At 47.6% G+C, this 25,542-nt stretch overlaps 2 protein-coding genes across 3 annotated transcripts in view; one reads left to right on the top strand and one right to left on the bottom strand.

Annotated features, from left to right (window-relative positions):
• The window catches only part of LOC128886804 (uncharacterized), a 133,048-nt gene that overhangs the window by 12,795 nt on the left and 94,711 nt on the right, over positions 1–25,542 (bottom strand). For both annotated transcript variants that reach the window (XM_054141968.1, XM_054141969.1), the window contains 6 exons: positions 9,328–9,464; positions 7,325–7,613; positions 6,186–6,451; positions 2,413–2,565; positions 1,410–1,604; positions 290–678 (listed from right to left, as the gene is read on the bottom strand). In XM_054141968.1, coding sequence (XP_053997943.1) covers positions 290–678; positions 1,410–1,604; positions 2,413–2,565; positions 6,186–6,451; positions 7,325–7,613; positions 9,328–9,464 — 1,429 coding nt within the window. The remainder of the gene's footprint in view (positions 1–289; positions 679–1,409; positions 1,605–2,412; positions 2,566–6,185; positions 6,452–7,324; positions 7,614–9,327; positions 9,465–25,542) is intronic.
• On the top strand, positions 18,939–22,015 carry LOC128886807 (uncharacterized). Its single transcript, XM_054141971.1, has 9 exons — positions 18,939–19,035; positions 19,252–19,378; positions 19,627–19,771; positions 19,871–20,146; positions 20,232–20,400; positions 20,490–21,356; positions 21,427–21,615; positions 21,686–21,826; positions 21,900–22,015. The coding sequence occupies exons 1-9, from the start codon at positions 18,939–18,941 to the stop codon at positions 21,959–21,961; spliced, it is 2,073 nt and encodes a 690-aa protein (XP_053997946.1). The 3' UTR covers positions 21,962–22,015.

A 25,542-nucleotide genomic window follows, 5' to 3' on the forward strand; every position in this document is an offset into this window, starting at 1 on the left:
AGAACTTTGGTTCTCTGGGCTTCCAACGTCCCCTCAGATGGCAATGACATCCGAGTGCAAAGGGTTAAATTTGCGGACCATTTGGAATCCAGAGGTCGAACTCGAGGGTAAACGTCGGTTAAGGAGCTCCCAGAGAAATATAGCGCGCGAAGATAGTGGAGCCGGCAAGAAAGCAGGAGTCTCCCGAAGCGACCAGCAATGCGATCGGTAAGGGTTCGTCGATGCTCGAAGGGATAGTCTCGAGCTCGCGACTGTTGGCGAGTAATTAATCAAAGGCGGTTCAACGGACCAGGCGAGGTCGTTGCACTCCGCCAGCGGCATCATCTCTCCGTCCCACACCATCAGGGTCGTCGAGCAGTCCTCGTCTGTGCTGGTTAAACCGGTGCCTACATGGAACTTCAGGATGGACAGCCAGACGCGGAACTGCGGCTGCGGCGGTCTAGGCGCGGGCCTCCTCCACACGGTGCCCGGCCTCTGCTCGGGAAACTTTGGCAAAGGACGCGGTGGCGTGGGACTGGGGACCAGAGGACCGGCACCCCGAAGATGGTACAGACACGTGCTGTTCCGCGGCAACGAGTGCCGCGGCGATGCCAGCACTCCGCCCCCGCTGCCTTGCAGCCAGAACTCGCAGTGTTTGTTCTTCGCGTACGTTGGCGAGTCCGCGTCCACGAACCTCACCTGAAATCAGACGGAATCGCTGGTTGGACCGATCGATCGAGGACGGATCTGACGATAGGTGGAAATCCCTGATGGGGGAATTTTAACAAAACTTCGCTCGATTGTTATTCGATGAAATATGAATCATGCGTGCCTATTTCGATTTCGGTTGACCAGTTTTGTGTGTAACGATATAAATATGTTGTAATTTTAACACAGATCCGTATGGAATATACGAATCTTTTTCAATTTATATCAGAATGCGATGGAGGAACTTGCTGAAAATTTGATATGTTGTAAAAACCGATATTAATACGTGTACAAATAAGTTCGGTGCCTTTACATATATTCAGCTGTAATTGTATTTCAAATGGAAATTTTTCCCCCGCCAATTAAAATTTGCTGTTATCCAGACAGTTGCGAGCACGCTGCAATAAAATACATAAAAAAATCAATTCTCAACATTGTTGAAAAATTCATCCCACCGGAAGAAGAAGAAGAAGAAGAAGAAGAAGAAGAAGAAGAAGAAAAAGGAAGGAAAATACCGTAATCGCGAAACCAAGGGAGAAACGTTCAGGGTTGGAGCTGTTACGGTTACAAGCGCGTTCGCGTTCATTCTGAAAAATGGCGTCGACTACCTATTTAAATGCGATCCGTGAACAGGCCGTACTTTATCCCTGGAAGGCGTAAAGCACGCTGTCCCGATTCCCTCTCTCACGCTCTCTGAATGTTTGAAGAGAATTACCACGTACTTGCACTTCTAATTGAAAGCCGTGGAGCGAGTGCGGAGGCGTAGTGTGCAGGAACGTGCCGTAAGGAGACGTAGTGAACTCGACGAGGATCTCCGGCCCGCTGCTGGTGGCCTCGGGCACCGGCTCTCCGCCGCCGCAGAATTTCAGGATCACCGGGTCCCTGGTCGTGTATCCGTCGTACACGGTCACGTAGTCCTGCGGGGCAAACGAAATCCTTCATCTAATTCCGGCAGCGCGCGAAATAAAAGAGGAGCCGATTTTGTTTCCGTCCTGGAAAACGTTCGAGCTTCGCGATTATTTTACCGCAAGTACACGATGCGATTCCGTATGGATTCTTGAATATGGTATTTCGTTTCGAAATTGGTAAGGCTATTGTTAAGCTATTGTTAAGCTATTGTCGGTATGGATGTACAAAATTACGACATTCCCCCAAGTCCAAAAACACTCTTCTCTTTCACGCCTCAAGTTCTCGTCGTCCATGAATTATTTCGAAGTTGTCCTCGCGCTCTACGGTATCCATGAATTTTAAACATGGCATTCTCCCTCGTAACCGGCAGCTTTACTCAATTTTAATCGCCCGAGCGCGGGTTACGTTGGCCGCGAAATCGTCCAGTCAGCAGACCAAGGCTCTCCCCTAATTATCAGGCGGACGCTCGCAAATTTTCCGTCGCCCTCCTACACTTTCCATATTATCCGCGTTAACTAGCGTTGCTCCATAGTCTGCCGATAAATTCCCCTTATCAAGCTAGGCCACACGGTGGCCTTCATCCCCGATCCGAATTTAGTTACCTGGGGGCTCTTTCTCTCACCCCGCGGTGCGCGGATCGGGAAAATTGCGAGCGCGGGAGGATTCGATGATTTAAGAAGCGGCTCCCAGGGCGAAATTACCATGTAAAGTAACGTGTGTGCTCTGTATTATCGGTAGGACGGTCACGCGCGCCCGTTTCCACGATGTCTCGAATTTATATCGGTTTATCCAATTTACCTGGCGACTTTTACGTACCTGAACCACGTCGCAGTCCTTCCAAAGGCGAAGCTCCCGGGGCGAGGATTCCGCCTGGCTGTCCGCCCGTGCCCTTATGGCCACCAATTGTCCACGTGGCTGTTTCACCGAAATTAAGGCATGTTTTCCCGCTGGAACGTCGCTCTGCCTCACCTGTGTCCCACACACGCGGTACATAGGTAAGATTAAAACTGGACGACGACTGGGGAATTTGTAGCTTTCGCAGTGTGCAGTTTTCACTGTACTCTGTGTGCTCGGTAATGCGATTACTCGGTAGGGGTAATTGTATTGCGGCCCTACTACACGCGAGCAACTCGTGAAATACAGAATTACGTATTTAACAGAATTCGTGTCGTATCAAAGAGTATCGTTAAACGTGATATTTAAAAAATTGGAGCTTCGAGTGGCACTTCAGGAGTACTTCGAAATTCACTGTTTGTCTACCAGGGATTCCTCTATCTTTCGCTATTTTTCCTGAACCTACGCGAACTTTCGTTGCACCCCGTTGCTAACAAGGAAAGCTTTTCAGGTGTTCGGCTCCGAGTAATATAAAATATTAAATAAATAAGATATAAACAATAAAAACACGTATATCTTATTTTTGATGTTTGTGTGTGTTATACGTCTGTTGTCCTGTTTTCACACTCTTTCTGTAACGTTGGGGCTGATTATTGTTGTTTGCCCTTTTGTATAGTGGTTGACGTTCGTGTGCGTTATACGTATATCTTACTTTTCGGTCCTTTAAACCATATCCAGAAATCAAAACAATCGGAGGCGGACATTTAAACAGCTTTCCTTGTAAGTACTACGTAAACTCTAAAAACAGTCGCCGAACGGACCAACGATCGCGCACGCAATGGAGATCGTCCCGGATCCCAACGTTTAATCCTCTCCCCTCCCCCTCCCCCCCTCCCTATGTATGCAAATACCGCTAAACCCCCTAAAACTCCATCGCAAATAGGCTACTAACGGAACAACGCGGAAGCAAACAGAAGCGGCTACACGAGCGACGCACCGTCGACTAGCATTCGCGAAGAGTTGCCGTGTCTCAGAAGTCGTTCGCGTTCGCTCGGCGCAAATCCGTGGAATCCCCCCTTTCTTCCACGGATTTGCGCGATATCAATTGCAGTCCCTGCTTTTGGACCCCGTTCGAAGTGGAAATCGTTGTTCCTGTAATGAATATTAACGAAGTTGGAGCGACTCGCGCGTAACACAGCCGGTAATCCCAGGGAGCGATACGTCAACGGGCGAAATCGCGGCTCCCGAGCAAATTGAACGGGTCGATGTGCAGTCATTTCGAAACGAGGAGGATAGAAGGAGGAGGCAAAACAACGCTGGCATTCACGACGAAAATTTACGACGCAACGTCGCGACGGCGCGAACCATTATTCTCCCCGGTTGGCCAGGAGAGACGGTACCTCGACTATCCGCTAAATACGCATCGACGACGAAACGGAAACTCCGCGACTCGATTCGCGCCTGTCCCTGTCCGGTCGAAGCTGGCTCGGGGACGATCTTCCGGTGAGTTGGCGGCGACTAGGCTCTTTGGCTCGCGTTTAGGCAGGGTTCGGAACCAGATAGAGATCGAGGCGTTTAAAACGTGCTAGCTGAATATATTACTTTGCTTAGTAGAAGACTTTAACTAACGTTCGCGTGGCGTAATTGTTTCATCGTCGAAAACTTTGAGGAGATGCGAGGGCCAACTGCAATGGAAACTAAACTGCTCTTGGACTCTCCAAATATTGCATTGATTTCATTCATTTAAAAATAATTAAGGTCAGGCGTTGCTGTCGTTCTCAAATTGTTGCGAAACGATCCTCGCGCGTCCCCCCTTTGCTTGCCGCTCTCTAAATATTGCATTGATCTCCTCAATTTTTTCAGGAAAAATTAAAGTGTTGCTGCCATTCCCAAATGTTTCGGAACGAGCCTCGCGCGTCCCTTTTGGTCGGCAAGGGACTTCGTTGTTCCGACGGGTGCATAAATTTTCAAACAGCTCCTGTAAGGAGAAGAATCGTCGCGGAACGTCGTGACGATTTATGGTTCTGCGGTGTATTCTAGTCCTCGAGCAAAGGGAAAGTAATGACGTCGGGGAAGGAGCGCGACCGAGCGGACCGCTCGACGGAAAAATTGGAAAATTATGAGAGGCTTTCACCGACTCCGGGACGAGAGCTTCCTCGGAAACCGTTCTCCACCTGGAGGAATGGCGATGGCGTCCCTCATTTGGTAGTCCTTTCCGTGGACCTCGGCCCTTTGCATTCGAATGTTCTCTTCGAGAGGGTTGTAAGTCTACCATGGGCGCTAGCGCGTTTCTTCCATACGGAAGCGATGTCTTTCGCCTCGTGTTACGCAACTCGACGCAGCGGAACAGCGTCAACACTTTATCTACTGGGCTATTTGAGAAGCAGACTTTAATTCAAAAAAGAATTTTCTACAGTAGCATGTTTCAATCTAGACCGAACAATAATTCCTCCATACTGTTGCTAGGTACGTTGAAAGCCAAGTCTGTTACGAAACACTGAACATTGTTCGTAGACAATCATCGATACAGTAAATAAATTCGAATAGCTAAATACTGCAATTAAAAAGCCTATAAACAGGCTCCCGGTAAATAAAGTGTCAACAACTCTATTACTCGTGATAATGCAACGGGGTCTACAGACTATGTCTCACAGTGCAACGGAATTATAGACCACCGATCGGTGTGACTGATTCCAATGACCGAAGCACGAAAGAATCTTCTTCTCTCGTCGACGAAACGAGGGAAGGAAAAATTCCACGAACCGGATACGAGGATATTCAGATTTCCAGGCGATCGAAACGCACGCGCTTTGTGTATTCCAAACAGCCCTCGAAACCAAGCAATATGTTTGTCCCAAGCATTTTCGTCCATCGAAAAAAGTAATCGAGTCCATTCGGGTCTGTGTTTCCCTGTTTCGAGTGTGCAAGGTACTCCGTAGCAAATTTGTCCCGTAGACTTTTCAATTACCGCCCCCATGCTGCACTCGCACGTGCGTCGGTGAACGGCAAATTGGCCCGTAGGCTTTTCAGTTACCCTTCGTACTCGACGCTCGCGCAATGGCGGAAAACACGGTAGACTCTTTTCTGGGGTCGTGCCTCAGACGCGGAGATCGTCTTAGCGCCGTAACGAAGTTTGAATGAAATATGGCGCGGAACGACGGGACGATATGGAGCACACGCGGGACGAGCCACTCGACTCCCGCCACCTTAAATGACTCTCGAATCATCCGTTGTATAGAAAATGCTGCCATACAACGGTCGTCGTCGTGGCAGGGAGCTGCGTTGAAAAAGCGAGGGAACAAGGAAGAGATTCGTACGTTACGTTCGGGCCCACGAGTGTTTACACGAGTTGCACGTTTTAAATAAAATAGCCGGAGTCATTACGCGAGAGACTCTTTTTCGAATGACTCTCCAGAGTTGTGCTATTTAAACAAGTCTAAATGAACGAAAATTACAGCCACGATTTCCGTCATGTTTTCGCTAAATAATTAAGAAATCGATTCCGAAGATCGAGTGTCGAAGAATACGGATCTTGATAGGATTCGTAAATTTCCTAATCCTAGCGCAAATATTAGATTCGATAGTTTCCGATTGCGTAAAAATCAAATGTCAGCTTTGTAAATATTTCACGAGTATGGCGGCAAAGTTAGATGGGGCACCACCCCGGCAGGAACGCGTTATCCCGGTTCGATATTCCGCGGCGACGATGCACCGAGTGCAAAAGTTTTCGGTGCAGTGTCTCCCGCGGGACTTACCGCGTAGTAGCAGGTGAGATTACGTGGATAGAGTCCGGGGAAGTTGGGCGACTGCAGCCTGCACTTCTTCCGGTCGCAGTCGCTGAATATGCGGGAGCAGTAGGTACCGGATATCAGCTCGCCGAGGTATTGCTCGCCGCTCGGCTTCGATGGCGTCGCGGACTGCTCCACCGTCTGCATCGCCATCGAGGTGTTCGCGTACTCGCTGGACGACGAGGTCGTCGTTGGCTCGGTCGATGCCGGCGTTTCCGACGCTTGCGTTATCCCTGGAATCGAGATTACAACGTTCGATGCAATCTGCGAGTGAACACTGACCTAATTATCCTAACCGTAACGTCCCTGACTGTCCGCAACGCCTATTTGGATGATACGATACGAACGTCTGTGCCATAACAGGCTCGTGTCTTCGAGGAAGACGTAGGGGTAGTTAAGTAGTCGTCGAATCAGATTTGTCCCGCCGCTTCGAGTTATTTGTACTCTTTATGTCGATAGTACGGGTAAAAATATAGGGAGATATTTGAATAAGCGTGAATAAGGAGAAATTTGTTTAAATTAAATGCTAGGTTTGATGTTTCCAAGTATATGTTTGTATAAATATGTATAAGCTTGTTCGTGTACATATTTATAAGAAAGAATTCATTTGGTGATATCAGAACTATTATTTAATTTAGTCAAACTTCTTCGATAGACATAGAAGGTACGAATACTTATGGGACTGACTGTAAGCAAAAGAGCTTTTTGATTAACAAACGATCAATGTCAAGGGCAAAGTGTTAATCGAAACAAATCTGGATAGAATTCGTACATGTTGACGGTAACACAAAAATAAGCCGATACGACAAACGTTAGATTTCGCAGTTCCCAATTGTCTCGAGGCAAAATTTCAACCCTGAATCTGCCAATCGACGTGTTAAACGTCAACCGACCATCTCCCGATCCTTGTAAAACGTTATAAGAAGTTGGTTAGCCGTCGAATGTTTCAACCTATCCTTTAACCATATTCCTTTTAACACCTATCCACTCAAATGTACGAATATTTATGGGACTGACTATATATTAAATACCAAGAGTCCAGAGACCGAGGAACTTTGCGAGCAGCCGTTTCGTTTTCATTCTTTAAACATCCGTTCCATACGCACCGACAAACGGATTCCCGTAACGCACCACGGCGTCGGACTTCCTGATCATCTTGTACGCCATCCTGAAGTCGAAATTGAATCCCGTCTGATCCTTGCTGAGCCTGAGGAGCTTCAGAAATATGGAGACGACCGGCGTTTCGCTGTAGTAAGTCGCGGGCCTCCGGGACGTTCCGCACCAGAGGCCACCGACATCCGGTCGTTGTGCCTCCGAAATTTGTAGCGACCCATCCGGGCAGCCCTCCGCCGTGAACGACACGAATTTCCCCAGGGTGAAGCTGTCGAACGTCAACTGAAATCGGGAGAACGTGGACGTCAAGTGGCCGGCCAGAAATCGGTGAACGATAAGGACGATCGGTTTCTTAAAAAGTTGTTACGAAACGTGGGACAATTCGTTGTTAGTTTAGATATTGTGTGCAAACGATTAAAGGTCCGATTAAACTAGAAATAATAAAAGTCTATATTTATTGTATGTCTGGTACAACGGCGTTCAACGACGACTAACGACTCTCGACTGCCACGACGTCTATCTACCGAACGCTTCCTTCGCTTTTCGTCGCGTTTGTTTATGGGTATTTCCCCAAGACGCGTTTTCGTCGATGGACCCGAGAGGGGAAGTGCGTTGCAGCCCTTGCTTCGCCAGGTTTGCAGGCCTTTGACGCGTCACCGTAACCCTATCACAAATCTTAGCCTACATTTATCCTGTTCGCTTATCCTACATACATTTACCCTATTTGCTTATCCTACAGTATCTTTTGAATCTCCGTCGCGAGCTCGACGGATGCGTTTCGTAATTCATCTCGTATATCTTTCTGGTAACGATCGGATATGAAAGTCCAGGGTGCGGCCGACTCCGGGCGTAGGGAAATACGAAAGTCGAGGGGGAAAAAAATGAAGCGCGTTGAACGTGTTAAATACCGGGTAGCGAGTACTCGTCTAATTCCTCGAAACTGCTGCGGTTCCCTTTGATAGGAACGGCAAACACCGGGGAATAGCTGTTGCAGCGTATAAATAATTTGGCAACGGACGAGCTGGAAAGTTCCATTCGCTGTGAAAGTTTTCGGGGGCACGAAGCTATTCGCGGGACAGGCCGGTTCGGACTCTAGCGCGAGTCTAGCAATTTGCGTTATTAAAAATTCCAGCGTTGATTCTTGTTCGTCTGCCAACCGCGGCTCTCCCTTGTCCTTCGCTCGGAGAATTTTTTCGCTTCTGTTTCCCCTGAGCGTTGTTTCGACGGGAACGATAACTTTTCTCGTTGGCCTGTTAACTGACCGCGTCCCCCTTCATTTTTCTTTTTTCTCGTCGCGACCGAATCTGTTTGTTTCCCGCGGAAAAGGGCTTTCGACCCTAGCGCGTCGGGAATACTCGAAAAGGAGATAGATCTGCGCGCTAGATGCTTTAGACATTCAGACGTACGCGTACGCGATATCATATCTAACGGCAAACCTGTCGAGATTTCGTTTGCATTTCTTCGGTTGAATGCGGAAATATTTCGGCGGTGCCGGTGCTAAATTGAATAATGCGCGAAACAATGGTTTATATGTTTGATAAAAGAACCGCGTATAAAAGTTTGAAAATGGTTATTCGACCGTTCGTGGTATCATATTGAGTCGTCGTTGTAATCGTAATCGTTAATGTTAGAATTGTAACAATTAAATGGAATGTAGTACTAACGTTATAATATAAATGAAAATTGCATTTCCCGATGTCCTCCAGGTGTCGAGAGCGAAACAAAATCTTTTAAAGCAAAGGCGAAGGAGCAATCGAGTTCGTGGTAGGTTTAGAGTTAAATCCTCGCGATAAGAAACATTTTCAACCTCGTGACGTTGAATTCTGACATAGTTAAAGTATAATGATTTCGCATAACCAAAAATGTTAGACAAAGGACCGAACGCACGGTAAACTTGTATCTTTATACGTAAACGATGGGGACAATTTTACCTACGTATAACCATTTACTACGTATAACTGGGTTTTGCTTCAGGAAAAATGTTTCGTAAATTAACCTGAACGATGTCTCCCAAATCGCCACCCGACGCGCTGAAGGTGAGCTTGCAAAAGTAAGGCACCTTGTCCTCCTTCGGTCGAAGAAGCTCCAGGTCGTAGGTTTTTCCCACGTCGCCGTAGTACGTTTTGTTGCAGGCTGCAACAAGAGAGAAAAAGAAAGACTTTCAATTGAAGCCTGCCAGGGGAGTTCGCTGCAAAGGTATTTCACTCTAGCTTGGAAACGGAATTCCTACGAAGGAATCGTTTGGCGAAGAGTGCGCCTCGAGCGCCTTCCATTCTAATGCCTCTTTTTCCGCGATTTCAGATATTACTAAGAAAGGCTAAGAAATCGACGTGAACGAATCGATTCGATTTGCTGTCCAATAAAATCTCGTCCTCGGCACGAGTGCGCCAAACGATTCGATTGGGGTATTATAGGAACCGGAGTCCGGGATCAAAGGGACTGGATATCGGGATAATCGACTTTTTTCTTTAGTCTGTCAAACATAAACGTGGAATATCGGTAACGTCGTAACGATACGAAAATATATCTTTCAGATTCAATTCTCAACTTTTTACATTGCGTACCTTGCTCGTTAACCCTTTGCGCTCGAGAGGTGGCTCTCAGTCGCCGCTAGGTTTCCTTTAGGTTCAATTTCTTTGGAACTCCAAGTGTCGATAAAATGATCGTCGTTGAAGCAAAGGTGACACGATTCTCAAATCTCGAATTAGAGATCTCGTTTTCGGAGTCGATCTAATCTGATACCAGAAAAAAACGCCTCGAGTGCAAAGCGTTAATAGTTTCCCAAAATTGTTTAAATTGTTTTTTCAGGTAGATATACCCCTCCCAAGGAAATGAAATCGACGCGTGGACCCGTCACGTCGGTCTGCCGGGTTTAATGGATATTCACGAAAACAGAAATTACAAAAAAAAAGAGAGAAAAAAGAAGAAAAAAACCGGGTTCTCGATCAAAGTCCAACCGGTGCGGAGCGAGTTTCTCGCGTCACAGGCATTTCGCGGCTGGCATAGTGTTCAGTGGATTATCGATCACGCGTTTATCGGGGGTAATCATCGCGTCGCAGATATCGAGGCTCTCGAAAGGCCCGTCGCTGATTCACGGTAAATACCCGTATCGTTTTTGAAACCTGTCCAACTGCGGATGCGATACACCCCGGACGGTTGTGCGATCGGCGACTGGCTCGAAAACGCGATTTCATGCCGATCGATCTCGGCCGGTTCGAGCGGTGCTAATTAAAATTCTGCCGCGAGGTCGCGCCGGTTAACAAAGGTACGCATTCTGGACGAGAATCTATCATCTGTTTCAGGTGAAACGAAAAAAAAATTGAACAACATTTACTTTTCTATGGTTAAGTAAAAGAAAGTTCTTTTTCACTCTTGGGCAAAGAGCGAGAGAATTCTGGCAATTCGTGGGGCTAGGAAAATGATCGAATTACTCCCAACGACATGTAAACACTGTTCGTTTGATATTAGAACGTAGAAGAATCTTTTTTTTATTACAAAACCTTGCACCCTCTGCTTGGAATAAATTCTGTACGAACTATCATACTTGGGAACTACCGTTCACGAAGTATCTATCAAAAATGTTCGGAGAACGTAACGGGGTTTAGGATTTGATTTCCAATCACTTTTTGTTACGGTCCTTTCCGTCGTGGATCTAGTGGTTGTCGCGCGCACAACTTTCACTCTGGACGAGAACTCTCTGTAGCCGTTACAGTCGCGGATAAAGAGAATCGAGTTCCCTCCACTTCCGAGCCGGCTCTTCTCTCGGCGAACACTCGAAACTAATCAATTCGACGGTGACGTTGTTTTTAACAACGGGCGCCGCGCTCGCAGAAAGATCGCGCCGTGCCGTTTGAAAGGAAACCGAAACGCACTCGGCGATCGAGTTGCTTTGGCTTCCTATCGCGTGCTCTCCGTGCAGAATCACATTGAACAGGACGGCTTGATTACAATACCGTTTCATTGTGGGGCTTCAAGGGCTCATCATGGACGTGTAGGACGGAGATCGGGGGCTACGTCGTTGGGCCGTCGCACACCACCGCCAGGGGTGAATGGATCGGGAACACAATGCCCGCCATTTCCAGCCATCGGGTCTCGCTCCTAATCAGAATCCCAGTTTGCCCGACTAATAGCGCGCCTGAAATCTATCCTCCTTGGCTTCCACTGGCGCCGCAATACGTCGATGTAACTCGATAGTCGGACAATTTTCCTCGCAAATCGATTCCACCGACGAACAATCGACGACCTACTCGCGACCTCTCAATGCGGATCCATTTTTAATCAAGAACTTACTCGACGTTACTGGCGCGATTGGGATATTCTACAAGCTATACTTTCGGGAACAGTTTCGTACGATAACCATTCATTTTCTATATAGTAATCCTACCCTTGTATAATATTTGCTTCTTTTTCTTTTATTACATATTTAACGTCCGATGCGATGACGACTTTGCGTCGCTTCTCGTCGAACTCGCCACGAGATCAGTCGCGTCGACTTTCGACTTTTATGTATGCTCTACGTTTCATGTGTTTATATGTCGTGTGCCAAATACATTAATCTAAATAATAATATACGTTAATCTTATCTGTAATTTATTCGAGTCCTGTCTCATGCCTGCCTTCCTTTCCCCCGACACGTCACGGTTTCTTTCAAATTAGAACGCGAAAAGAGTCCAGCCAATTACCGAAGCGATCGTTACAACATTTGATCGTTCAACATTTATCCCGCGAAAGGAGCCAAAGTATCGACGAGGAAACGACGATTTTCGAAAGTGACAAAGTCTTTATGAACAATCGGGGCGAGGAGTAATTCAATATACGTCGTCGTTAGGTTTAATGACGGGATTCAGGTATCGGAAACCGATAGACGCCACCGAAGTATTACGAATTCAGCAGGTGCATCTGTTACGTCAAATTACTAAAGTTCCCAGCAGCCCCGGGGGCCTGGCCGAGGGAGACTGGCTCGCGCGACTGCGTCTCGCGGCTGACTAATGACTGGCATCAACTACTTCGCGGCGGCGTTTTAGCGCACAAGATGCGTCTGGCTCTATCGCGCGGCTGTGAATTCTGACGAATTGCGCGGCTTTGTCACTGCTCGAACCCGGTCGACCGTCCTCGTTCGACGCGCGGAACGCGCAGGGCGTTTGAACCCGTGTACAAGAACAGAGAAACCCTTCCGAACGTCGTGATTAATAATTCCTCCAGCGTCACAGCCATCCCCGTCTTCGTTTACAAGCGTCCTAGTTCCGCTGCCTTTGCCGTCCTCCTTTGTACTCCCGTCTTATTCTCCGCTCGTTTATTTTCTTTCCTACCTTTTTTTCTCCCCCTACTCTATCATTACTCGTCCGTTTATTAGCTCGGGATATTAAATGAATTCCGCCAACGTTGAAAATGAATTCCACGGTATTACGTGGCTCGAGACGGTAGGAGAATTCTAACAATTGGCCGGGATGTACAATTTTCTCGATCGATAAAAGTACGTTTATATTCGATCCTAATAATTATTCATTCGGTGTCGAGTTATTCGACGTTGAACAAAATTCGTATTACCCTTTTGGCGTGCAACCACGGGGCGAAACTACTGGCAAGGAATTTGGTCCGATAAGCACGAGTCTGACTCGCGGTGCCTCGTTCGGATTTCCTTTCTTTTTAATATCAAGGAGTTGATAGAAATTACTAACGTATTTTATTACATTATATTGCACCGATGTTTATACTTGTTAGGTCAGTCTCGTCCTAACCATCAGGTTCTAATATAACATTTAAAATACATTTGAAATACAGTGTTTTTCTTATACGCCATCTACTGTTATTATAATATTAAGAAATATTCGTGGGTGGTTTTGCTCCTTACTGTTTCACCCCTGACGAGCCTTCGACCCCGTTTCGCTGGCACCTCGGGATGCGTCGTCGCGATAAATCCTCGACAGGTGACGCGGTCTCCCGCGGATTCCCGCTAATATTTTAGTACGCAATAAAATATGGACTCCTCGCGCCGAGTGCTTTTCCATTTATCGCGCGTACGATAACGACCCCTGCGAGACGCGCGAGTTTAAATCACGGACCACTTTCAGCCACCTTAAACCTACGGCAGAATGCCAACTATCGCGGCGAGTGTAGTTGCGGCTCTGTTACGGCTCTGTTACGGCTCCATAATCCCGCGCGGATAACTTTTCCCGAGGTGAATAAATTCTAGAACAGTCCCAGAATTCTTCGAACAGTCCCGCGTGGATCTCCGGAGTTGGACGAATCATTTTACGATGTTTTACGGGTAGAATAAATATCGCGTGTTCCAGGATCCCTCTTGTCAAGCTGTAATTGCTGGCGCTCTCGTCGCTGGAACGTATTCATCGAGGTAACCAGGAGCTAGGCGCTCGTTAATCGTTAAACTTTCGCCGCTATCGCGCAAGAGTATCGCATAAACTATGCAGGCAAGCGTATCGCGAGTCTCGACTTCGAAGCGACTCGAACGTGTCCAAGATAAAAATATCGAGTTTCCAAAATTCGAGCTGAACGGAGCTCATTTTTGAGGTGTACGAAAACTTCATCGTGTCCTGGATTAACAAGGAAGGAACGAGTTGGCATGGCCAAAGTATCTTCGCATGCAAAAGTAGTATGTATACACTCAGCGATCCTCGAAAGAGAAGAGGGCAGATAAGAAACATTACATCGGGTCGCCAAAAAATAAACGGCGTTTATCCAACCGGAAACTCACACGTATTTCGCGATTCCAAGAGGTAGAAACGAATGGATGGATAAATGGAGATAAAGAAGAACACGTAGCGACTGAATAAAACGTGTCGGGGTCTCGCGTATTCAGCGTTGCTCGGTTCGTTTCGTTGCTGGAAGGATGCAGACTCGCGTCGGGCATCCAATCGAGTCGGTAGGTATATACGCGCGTTAAATTTGCTCGAATCAAGCAAGATCCAGCTAGACGGTAGAATCGTAGGGGGACGGATAAAATTGGAAGAAACTCGAGAGGTTCGTCGGTGTATGTTCGAAACGATTCGAAGCCTGTTGAACCCGTCGCTGGGCACATCCAATTTGAGGTTCTCCTTTCTTGTCGGCGGCCCACGCGAATCCAGTTTCCCCTGAAGATCCATTTGCAAGAGAGATGTACCGATGTCACGAGGGAAGCCAATCGAAGCTACCGTGCGATCAGTGGCCCATCAAGAGGAGTGGTTTTGCGGCTTCCCCCGTAGAATAGAGAAAGAAAGTCATTCAGAGGGGACGTTTGATAGCGAGAGCTCTTCTTCGCGAAATATCTGTGATCGTTTGGCTTCCGCTTCTTGTCCCGCGATTGATTCCCCGTTTTCAATACCTCAGCCGCGCGATTTCGAAAATCTCGCCGATCTGTGCGTTTTCAGCGACGAATCCACGCGCGTCTGGATCGACGGGGCTTCTCCAACGGGGAATACGATGATATTATTCCGCGATTAATTAATCCGTGTGTTTGACTTGTTCGTTTAATCCTTATAGCTCTATAAATGTAATTAACAAGAAAAGTAAACGGCCGTATCGTATTCAGGGCAGAGGCTCTCGCCGTCGCTGATTAATTCAGCAGTGAAAGGGTTGAACGTATCTGAATCTCGGACTTTCGCGAAATTCGCTTCCGTTTCGAATGAAATCCACGATCCTCTCGAGGGGAAGCGAATGATATCCCGCACCCGAACGAGTTCTCGCGTTTCACGTTAACGCGAGGGAACGCTGAGCAGCGGAGAAATTAGGAAAACGTAGTTGGAAATGGGTATTGAACCCGAAACAGAACTTTCGAGTCGTCGTTCCACCTGGCGTGTCGCCAATCGCGAATCGGCCCTAGTTGGCAACTGCGACGCGACTGCAGCGTTTAAACGAAACAACCTGGTGTACTCGAAAACTTTTCGGTTCGACTAGACCCCTGTCATCTTCCGACGTAATTTTGAAAGAGAAACAAACGGGAGACGGTCCTCGTTGGTTCTCGTCGACCAAGGAACGGGTCGCGTTTCACCGCGTGAAAACAAAAGCGAAATCCGAAAGCAATCCTCGGATCGAATTTCCGTTATAAACCGACGCGTCAAGATTTTCTGTTGCTCTCTTCCTTCCGACGCGACCCGGCATTCGCGGGCGTCGCCTTAACGCGTCGCGCGAATTCCATTCCGACGAGAAAAATTCGCCCGGTCGTTTATCGAGAAAAAGAATTCCGGGATCGTGTGTTTTCTGTTTCAAACATCCACGTCGACGTCGTGCCGCGCGAGGATCGACGCACAGCCCGGACAAAGAAAAGGGAGCAGAAAATGGAAATAAAGTACGAGCCGTGGATGTATAAACGTCAGGGGTTGGATAGAACCCCGTTGGCTTCGCGAGTGCTCGTTTTGAAAAGGATACCCGCGCTTTCGCGGTTCTATCGTCGGCCTGTGGATCGAACAACGAATTTCGATCGCGACGATGCACTCCGTGGGCTGGGAACGTTTTCGCGTTCTTCGATAAAATTATCGATGCCGCCAATGAACCTTTGGGTGGCTGACGAGTTGGCGATTCGTTACGTTTCACGTCGCGACGTTCTTTTCACTTTTCATTTGATGTCTTAACCATGTACAGACGGTGTAAGAAGTATTCGTACAGCAAGCAATTTAAAATAAAATTAATAAGAAAGTAAATAAGAGGTCGACATTAAAAGTAATAATCTTTCGTTTACGCATAATTTACTCTAAAGATGCGTAGAAATGTTGGTTAATTATTTATTTCCCCAAAAATTTATTAATAAAATAAATATAGGAAATATAGGAATAAATATAGGTTTTATTTTGAATTGGTTCCTGTACGAATACTTATTGCACCGACTATTACGTAACTTTCTCGCGATGTTTATTTCGTGACAAATTTCTAGGTAAATATATAAACTAAGCAAACGAAATAGAAGAAAACCGACGAGTATTCGGATACGTGAATTCGTGCGAAAATAAAAGAAACGATGGAAACATTGAACAGGAAGGCAATTCTTTTCAAAATTAAAAAGGATGAATAGAAGGCGAAACTTTTAATTGCGAGTGTAGTTTGCCTGTATTCGGTTTCCTCGCGATGGGAAATACGAGGCGGAGGGGGGTGGGGGTGGGGGGGTGGGGCTGTTAATGAACCACAAATCGTCGGGTAAGGGTGAAAGCAACCCCGTGGGCGCGTTTCCCATTGACGACGATGCGTCCTCCTTCGCGGCTCGTCCTCGTCCGTTTGTCTGCGCCGTTTGAAAAGCGTCGAGCACTCGTCGACGACACGTCGCGTTGCGCGTCGCAAATTGTGCGCAGTTGCGGGCATCGACGACGCGAAAATTCACCCCCGAGCCACGCACAGACGCACCCTAGTCTACCCCTTTCATCTTTCGTTGCTTCCTCTCGTTTCACGTCGCAGCCGTCGTCGCGTTTCGACGAACACTCCTCCTTCGTCTCTCGCTGCCTCCTTTTTGTTATTCACTCCCGCCACCAGTCTCTTCCTTTCTTCCTTCTTCTAGTTTCCCTTTCTCCTTCGAATTCAGCTTTCTGCATTCCGTTCTCTGTTTTCTGATCGAAATTTGTTAATTTTCATCACCCTTTTCTCCGTCCACCATTTCTATCGCCTTCTTCTCATATTCCATCCCAGTTGACGTAAATTCTAACGACCTCCACCTATGTTTTTCCCCTGAAATAAAAGACCACCCTCCAAACCAATAACGTAATTTCGTTGTCGAGAGTACCCGAGCGTTCCCCAGCTCGTAGAGCAACAGATTTCATTAAATATATTCCATACCCCGAACCCTTCGTTCGTCCTTGTTCGTTCCAGCGTCGCCGACCGCTCGCCTTTCTTTCTTTTTTTTTTTATTATTATTATTATTATTTATATATTTCACTTCGTTTCACGCTCGAGGGAATCACGCTCGAAAGGATTGCCAGGGAGCGTAATTAAATTTCGCGGTGAATAGAGAGCATTCCTTTCCCTGAGAGACACCTGAAACGAGCTCGTTTATCGGCCAGCCGTTTCATCCGAACGAGAAAATTACGAATCTCGGTTCTTTGCCATCCGGCGAAATTCACGCGGGATATTTACGCGACCGACAGCGAATCGGGGAGATCGGCGCGCTGGAAATGCTCGTGGACGATCGAAAGGCAAAGAAGAATGTTATCGGACGCTCGGAATGCAATCTAATCGTCTCTGTAAGGTATGCGCGCCTAATTACGATCCTAACGCTTGCGTTGGACACTTTCGACTGGGTTCATTCGCATGGTTAAGGACCTTAACTCGAGGTGAACGACGCCCTCGAGGGTTGCAGCGTACGAGTTGTCGTTGTCACTGTCAGGAGTCGATACCTTCTATCGTAATCGATAAAAGCGTCCTCGCCTAATATCTCAACTGCGAGAATGGCCGCGATAGCTTAATAGGCCGCGTTTTAATATTCGCGATCTGTGGTACAGCGGGTGGATAAGGGGAGGGAGTATCGGCAATTCACAGAGTATCTACAGGGCAGCGGTGCGCATTCGTTCGACTCGCGGAATGAAACTAGAAATACATTCTTAGGGCAACATTATAAATATCGCGCTTCGATTCAGCCCCACGAGAACGTACATTTTTGGTACCAAGCTTGTTCCCTCCACTTACTTTGCGCGTTTTATTGCAAAAAGTGGTTGCGCACCCCTGTCGCAGCGGGACAGAAACGTCGAGGAAGAGGGATGAACGCAGCAGCAGCAGCGGCGGCTGCGGAGGAATTCGCGAATGCCAGAAGGGAACGGCAGGTTGGTTTGACCCAAATGTCTGGTCCGTTGGCTTCCAGCCAGTTCTCTGTGTCTGCACACTCAGCACCCAGCCCCTTTACTTATATTATCTCTCTCCCTACCCCCACAGGATGGTAGGGTGGACACGCGAATCGCTTTGCCAGGACAATATCAATTTCCATCTCTCGATGAATTAATCGGTTGCCAGTTGGTTGCGTCGCTCCTATCTAACGTCAGGCTATCCAAATGACGCGTAAACATCAACGACGCGTCGCCGTGGGAGAATTGGATTTGCTTATAAACGACAGTTCGTCGGTGAAATGAACGATGCGAATCGGCGCTTTACGATCTGGTCAATGACGACCCATCAGCGGCGAACGAGGGTCGATCGGTGTTTAGTGGGTGAAATTTATTTTTATCGTCCGATGCGTCGGTTTATGTTTTGTTCCATTCCCGCGAACGAGATAATGTTTATTCCAGCAGGGAGAAAATTCGTGTTCGTCAACAGGCAAAATTAAAATGTTCCTCCCATGGGCGACGATATTTAACACGGTGATACACCGAACAAGCGAAAATTGATACTAAATTTGTTGTTTAAAAAGAACAAAAAATATGTGTAACTTTCATTCTCCTTTTTCTAATAATTCATAATTTACTGTTTGATCAATCGCAACCAATTGTAAATTTGTAGCTGAAAGTAAGGAGTTCGATGGTTCCCTCCTGAATCGATTCAAATTTCCCGCGAGAAGCCCCGCGATCGCGTCAGCCAATCGGCGCGATTGTTTCAATTTCGATGCGTGGCGTGCTGGTTTCGATCGACGTTCCCTTAATTATTGCCGCCGAGTTATAGCAACAAAGTAATTCGGCCTGTTTTAAGTTGTGCCGCGAAGAGAATATGGAGGACGGAATCAGTTGCGATGACCCACAATTCCTAGACATGTTCGAGACCTGTCTCCGCGTGAAACTCGAAAATGCCAGGAAGGAATTATCGTGTGGGTACCGTGTTGTTAATCGTCTACTTTCGCCATGATACTAGAAATGATCAAAGTAATTTTTCCAAGATAATTTTTCCGAGGATTGTTGGTTACGAAATATTGAATCGTCGTTGTAACCATGATTATTAAGATTAGAATTATAATACTTATTAACAGAATGTAGCGCTACGGTTATAATATAAATGAAAATTGCACTTTCCCGTTGTTCGCCAGGTGTCGAGAGCGAAAAAAAAGATTTTAAAGCGAGGGTGAAGGAGCAATTGAACGCGAGGAAGGAGCTGAAGAAGGCGATGCAGAATACACAGGAGAACATCGTGGTTCTAACCGACGCTTTGAACAAGTAAGGAAGTAGAATCGGTAAACAACAAATTATCTAATAGGGAGAAAGACAAACGCGAAATGTAAACTACGATGTGAAGCAACCAGGACTGATGCAAGGATCGATGTACAACGGATGACGTACCCTAATAATAATAATTATAATAAAAATAATAATAGTAATAATAGAATAAAATAAAAATAGTGATCACAATTCCAAAAAGAATTCACTTACTCCGTTAAATAATCGACTTTCCGTATCCTCGAAAGGCAAAACAAGTACGTTGGAGAATTATCGAACGCTATCGAGCTAACGAAGGCCAACTTGGACGGCGACTACAAGGACATGACCTTGGAATTTCAACAACACCAGGATATTCTCAAGGACTACGAGAAAACGTGGCAGGAGTACCACGTACGTACGTTTTCTGAAATAATCTTCGTCGAGTATTCAGAAAAGAAAATGAATCATTTCCAACACGGTCTGTAACAATAATTGTAACAACTTACGTAGGCCAAGTACGAAGAGTTTCCATTGGCGAAAGCCAGGATGGAAATGAAGGTGAAAGTGGAGAAGCTCCGAGTGCAAAAAATGGTCACGGAGTACAAAATCAACGAGACGAAGAAAAGAGTCGGGCAACGCGAACGGATCGCGTGGATGAGAACGCGCGGGAAGATCGTCGATTTCGCACGCGAAATGGTCAACGACAAGGAACTCGACGAGAGGTTGGAAAGCTTGAATAAGAGGATCGAGAATCGCAAGGAGGAGCTGAACGCTCTGAATAACGAGGTTCGCGCGTCTTGCCGCATTTAACGAAACGGAATAATTCAAATCGCCGCGAGTTGCCCCCTCGCCGCTTCTCTGTTCATTCTAGGTGGCCGCGCGCAAAAAGATGCAAGAAGAGGAGAAGAAGGTTCGCGCTAGGAAACTGCTGGAGATGCCGCCGCCAAAGGTCCATTGCTCCAAAATGCGAACCATGTACGAGAGCGCGATTAAGACCAATTTCACGGAAGGGCTGAAATCGAATTTCGAAAATTCTTTTGGTAACCGACGGATCTTTAGGTTTCGAGACCTCGTTGTAATCGCAGATTCGCGCTTCGATAAGTCGCTGATTTTTCGACGCTTTCCGCAGATTCCATGTCGGTGGACACGATGATGCTCGAGCAGATGTGCCTGGGCGACGACAACTCGAACCAGTTCAAGAACAAGAGTACTCCAGAGGACTCGACAGAGCCCAGAAGTCCCGTTGTCAGCCTGGGCCAGGGCGACATGGAGCGCGAGGACGCTGCCAGCGAGACGGACGAGAACATGGACGGGGAGGGGGTTGATACGGCGGTTGACGAGGGCCAGGATCATCCTTTGAACGACGAGGATCGACAGGAGAACCCGAAGGAACCTGCCTCGGCGTCGGTCAGAGATAAGCGCGCGGTAGCGGAGAGCCACACGGAAAAAGAGGACGTTTCCACGCCGAAAAAGATGAGACTGATCTCTGACGAGGATAAGACTTTCGCGTTGCCGGCGTGCACGCTCAAAGGCGCGCAACAGAAAATGACGAAGAGTCGCGACGCGTCCGTTGGTCCGCGGATCGCCAAGATCCAGACGGTGCGTTACAAGATTGGATCGGTGGCGAAGGCGGCTCAAGGGAATCCAAATTCTCCCAGTGCGTTCAAATACGGCCGCAGCGCTAGCTTCCGCGGGGATAACAACCTTATCGATACAAAAGACGATCACTTGGCTGAGTCAGGCGCCGATCAAGCGACATCCGTGGCGGGAGTAAGTCGTTACAACGTGACTCCGAAGACGAAGACAGCTCAGGATAATCGTAGTTTCTCTGGTACATCGAATTATGGTTACTCCGACAAGGGCAGCTTTTGGGGGGATAAGAACCTAGCCGATCCGAAAGGTTTGGCTGATCTATCACCGACTTCGACCATCACGAAGCTCGGGATGGACCGTTACATGTCGCCAATGACGAAGATGGACAAACCTAATGTTTCGCGTACGCTTCACTGCTTCGATAACGACAGCTCGAGTCTCTCGCGCTAGTAACCATGCGTTCGATTTCGTAGGTGGCCACTGGGTTCCATCTCCCTGTCTCAGCATCGCGAAGACCGAGGCGGGTGACTACAACGCATCGCCGTCAGCGAGGAAGTCGAGCGACGTCCCTAATATATCCGGTTTGTTCATCCCGAGACCGTACGACTACTCCGATAACAGCAATCTCAGCTTTCAGTCCAACAACATGGCGAATATGAAAGGTACAGATTTCGTTCGTCGCTGCGTCGATCGATCGGTTTCGAAATGTTTGTAACCTCGTCGCGTTTTCAGCCGATCAAATGTCGTACGACGGATCCATGCGCGACTTGTACGAGTGTTCCATCTCCGCGTCGATGAAGAACCCGGAGATGAATCCACGCGCGAGCAGTACGGCGAACTTGCCGACAGCCAGGGCCGGCGAAAATTTCCCGCGTAATTATGTTCTTTGCGATTCGATGCTACGACGGTACTTTTTAATTTCTACAGCGTCACGTTTCCTCTTTAGTTACGGGATTCAACTTCAGCGGGATCGCGAAGGCCAACGAGGGACGCAAGAATCTTTTCTGAAGACCGTCTACTTTTTTTATCTTCCATTCACTTACTTGATATAATATCTTTGTTCTTGTTCAGCCGTGTTCGGTATCGATGAAATAAAATTAAATGTGTCGGTTGAGCGTTGAGCAGTCGAGCAAAATGAAAGAGTATCCTGTCCATGTTTTCACCGAAGTCCTGTGGTTCGAAGAAACGATCTTTTCGGAAGAAGTAACTTTCTCAGATGACATCACGAAAGGTCATTCGTTCGCAAGAGGCTAAATTTAGAGGTTAAATATTAGGTTAGTAGAAAATTAATGTCGGTTTTCAAATTATATATTTAAATCCACATAATCAGTGAGGACTTCATTCTTATATATATAGATTACACGAACTTGCTTAATATCCATTACGAAGTAAATAACTCGAAGTGAGTAAAAATTAGCACCTGCACTGCAAGATGATATTAGACCGTGAATAGAGCGAACTGTTATCCGAGAACCAAGCGTCAAAGTTCGAAAACCGACGATTAATTCTTACGGACCTAATAATATTCCAGCGAAATTACGCGTACTCCGCGTGAAAGCTCGCGAAGCACCGTAATTTCTACCCTCGGTCCGCTGAAAAGCGCCGGGGGAAGTTAGACCGCTCGCTTTCGCCCCGAGGAGTCCGGAAAAGGAAACGTGAAAGACGCAGGACAGAGGGAAAAAATGGAGGCGGAAAAGAACCGAGAAGCAGGAGGGGAGAAAGCCCGGCCGTAGCTGGCGAAGAGAGACAGAAAGAGCACTCAGCTCGACGACTGAAAAGTAGGTCCTTTAAAGCGCCCCCTTTGCGAGCCACGCTTTAAAGGCCATCGCCGGCGATATTTAATCTTCGTCTGGATGTTTGTGAATTATTTAAAGAAATAGGGGATTAATCGAGGGGGGCACGGAACTTGTCGATTCATCGACGACGCCTTGTCTTAACCGACAAAATCGCTGGTACTTGAGCCGCGGCAAAAAGGGGGTAGGTTCTATTCGCGCTAACTTTTCAAAATGCGTCGATCGGATTTAATGCGGTCGATCAATCGATCAAGGATATAGTTGCGCTACGATCCATTCGGTAGTCTCTTCGAAGCTGAATTAGTCTATGAAAAAAACCAAATCCAGAGAGTCGAACCACCACCATTTGGCACGCTACTCGTTATGGTGGCAACGAAACTTCGATCGCATAGGGGGTGACCACAGGCGTCACGAAGGCGCTAGTGTCGCGCTCCCCGTAACTTCCAGAGCTTCCCTCTCCCGAGGGGACCGCGATACGACTCGGTAGCTCTCCGTAATATTCAAACTTGGACTCCATTGTTACTCTCGAAACTTCGCAAAAGAACCAGCGACGCGGTGTACGATAAAGGACTAAGCGCACAAATAGGAATAATCGAAGGAAGTCTAGCTGGATGACCAGCCAAAATGGGAAACGCGATAATTTCATCGCGGGACTCGTAATAAATTTTCTTCGTTACGTCTCTCGTTCCCAGCTCGAACTTTTTCCGACGCGAACGTGCGGGGAATGCGGCGCAATAGGTAACTTCTTAATAAAACTTGATGCAACCCGTCCACCCACTCCCCCCCACCCCCCCCCCTCCCCACCCTCCCGCCACGCGCGCTTCTACTCCTTTTCGCGTTTAATTACTTTAACCGGCATAATTGATATAAACTAACTCGACCCGCGGGGAGAATTCATTCGAGCCGCTCAGAAGAATACGAAAGTTTGTTATTGCCTATCGTAAGTTTTCCGAGGCGACTTCTCGTTATGAATGCAGTTTACGAAAGTGGTCGTGTTCAAGTTGCGAACCCGCCGCGATAGATTGCCGACCGGCTGGCTCGGCTTCGAACTTCCAACATCCCAATGGGTAAAAATAAATCGGAGAATTTAATAAAAAGGAGGGTAAAGATCGCGGCAGAGGGACTCGAGAAAATTTATAATTCCAAGATTCACGAGGAAGAATGGGGGGTTCGCTCTTAAAGAAGATCGCCCGCTACGGAGCTATGAGCTTCGACGCGGAGCATGTTCCTCGCTTGCGCGTTTTACGGAACTCGCTTAATTCGACCTTTCGCGTTCGGAGAACAAACTGTTTAACGCTTCGAGTTTCGATGAAATTTGTTTTTCCAAAGATTCGACGCGATGATTCTGGAAATTCGCGAAGATTCCGAAGTGTCGCGTCGCCTCGAGCTCGTCGGTCTTGGAAGTTGAACCGTCGGGGCCCTTTCACGTGGCCAGGAAACGTCAACGCCCACGGTACGGTAAAAAAAAGCCGTCGTCTAGGCTGACACGTACCAATTTCTTCCTCGACAATTCCGTCGGAATACCTCCTCTCGCTCTATTTCTAGATTTCTATACCGTTCAATGGCGGACACGTTGGTTTTATAGACGCGCGAGCGGAATCGCGATTCCGAACGTCTCTCCGCGACAGGGGCCCGGAAGTCGACGTTCTTCCGTCTCCTTCGCTTCGCGCGTATGCTGGCTGCGGGTTTATCGGAACGAGAGAGCGTCCCATTGGGTTCGCTGTTTTATCTACCGCCTCCCCTCACCTTCGGGGGCATTAAGTAATAAAAACGGTGCAACGTAACATCTGAATCGGGTAACATTGGGGAATTTTACGACTCGGCTGGTGAGTTACGAGCGCGGCATAAAAATGGGGGATCGGGACGAGCCACCGAGTCAGCTTCCAGTTTCTTCTCACGAGAAAACGATCTTTCCGTTGGCGTTTTGATTCGGTCGTTACGGTGACTCGAAGGGAATCAATTTCCACGCAACGATTCGATAGGCGATTAGCAGGATTCCGGACACGTTGAAAGCGCTTCGAGTGGATAGGTGTCGAAAGGAATTTTGTTTCCTTTGTCCAACTAACATCTGATAATGTTTTACAAGTGCCGAGAGATGCTCGATTGACGTTTAAGGATGTTTAAGGATCGCACACGGCGCGACCGATTTGAAATTAGTGTTGCAAACCGTATGCGCTCGCGACCTGAAGCAAATTAGACTGGTTTCAAGGGAAGAAGAACGTATCCTTTGATCCACTATTGTCAGGCTTTATGGTTTAGTTTCCTGTTACGGTGGCCCGTAATCGCTCGACGTGCCCTCCCCCCCCCCTCCTCTACCCCCCACGGCCCGTAATTAACCTAAGTTACGAGCCTCGTTTATGCACGGATGCGTGTACCCGGCGCCGCGGCTAAACGCAGCTCAGATTTATTTGCGGCCGTGACTGCGTTCGCTCCCTTCGTAAATTTCTTGCCGCGATAGCGAATGATTTATCGCCGTCCCGCGTGCCGAACCTACTCCTGCGCTCCCTGCCGCTCTCATTATAATTATTATATCGCGAAACGCGTCGCGCGAGATAATTTACACCGCGAGATGTATTTACACCGAACGCCATCTGGACGTCGATCGGTCCGCGTACTTCATTGCGAAATAATTACGGTGGTACGAGTCACCGACCGTGATATATAATTCCCGTTTATCAACCGCCTTATCGCGGGAGAAAAAGCCCCGAGCACGAAACGCGCGTTATTTTTCATTCACCCGCCCGGTTGTCCCGGCCGAACCCTGTTAACGAAGCGCCCGACTATTTCTCCGAAGAG

The sequence above is a fragment of the Hylaeus anthracinus genome, unplaced genomic scaffold, assembly GCF_026225885.1.
Source record: "Hylaeus anthracinus isolate JK02 unplaced genomic scaffold, UHH_iyHylAnth1.0_haploid 11985, whole genome shotgun sequence".
Classification (NCBI taxonomy): Eukaryota; Metazoa; Arthropoda; class Insecta; order Hymenoptera; family Colletidae; genus Hylaeus; species Hylaeus anthracinus.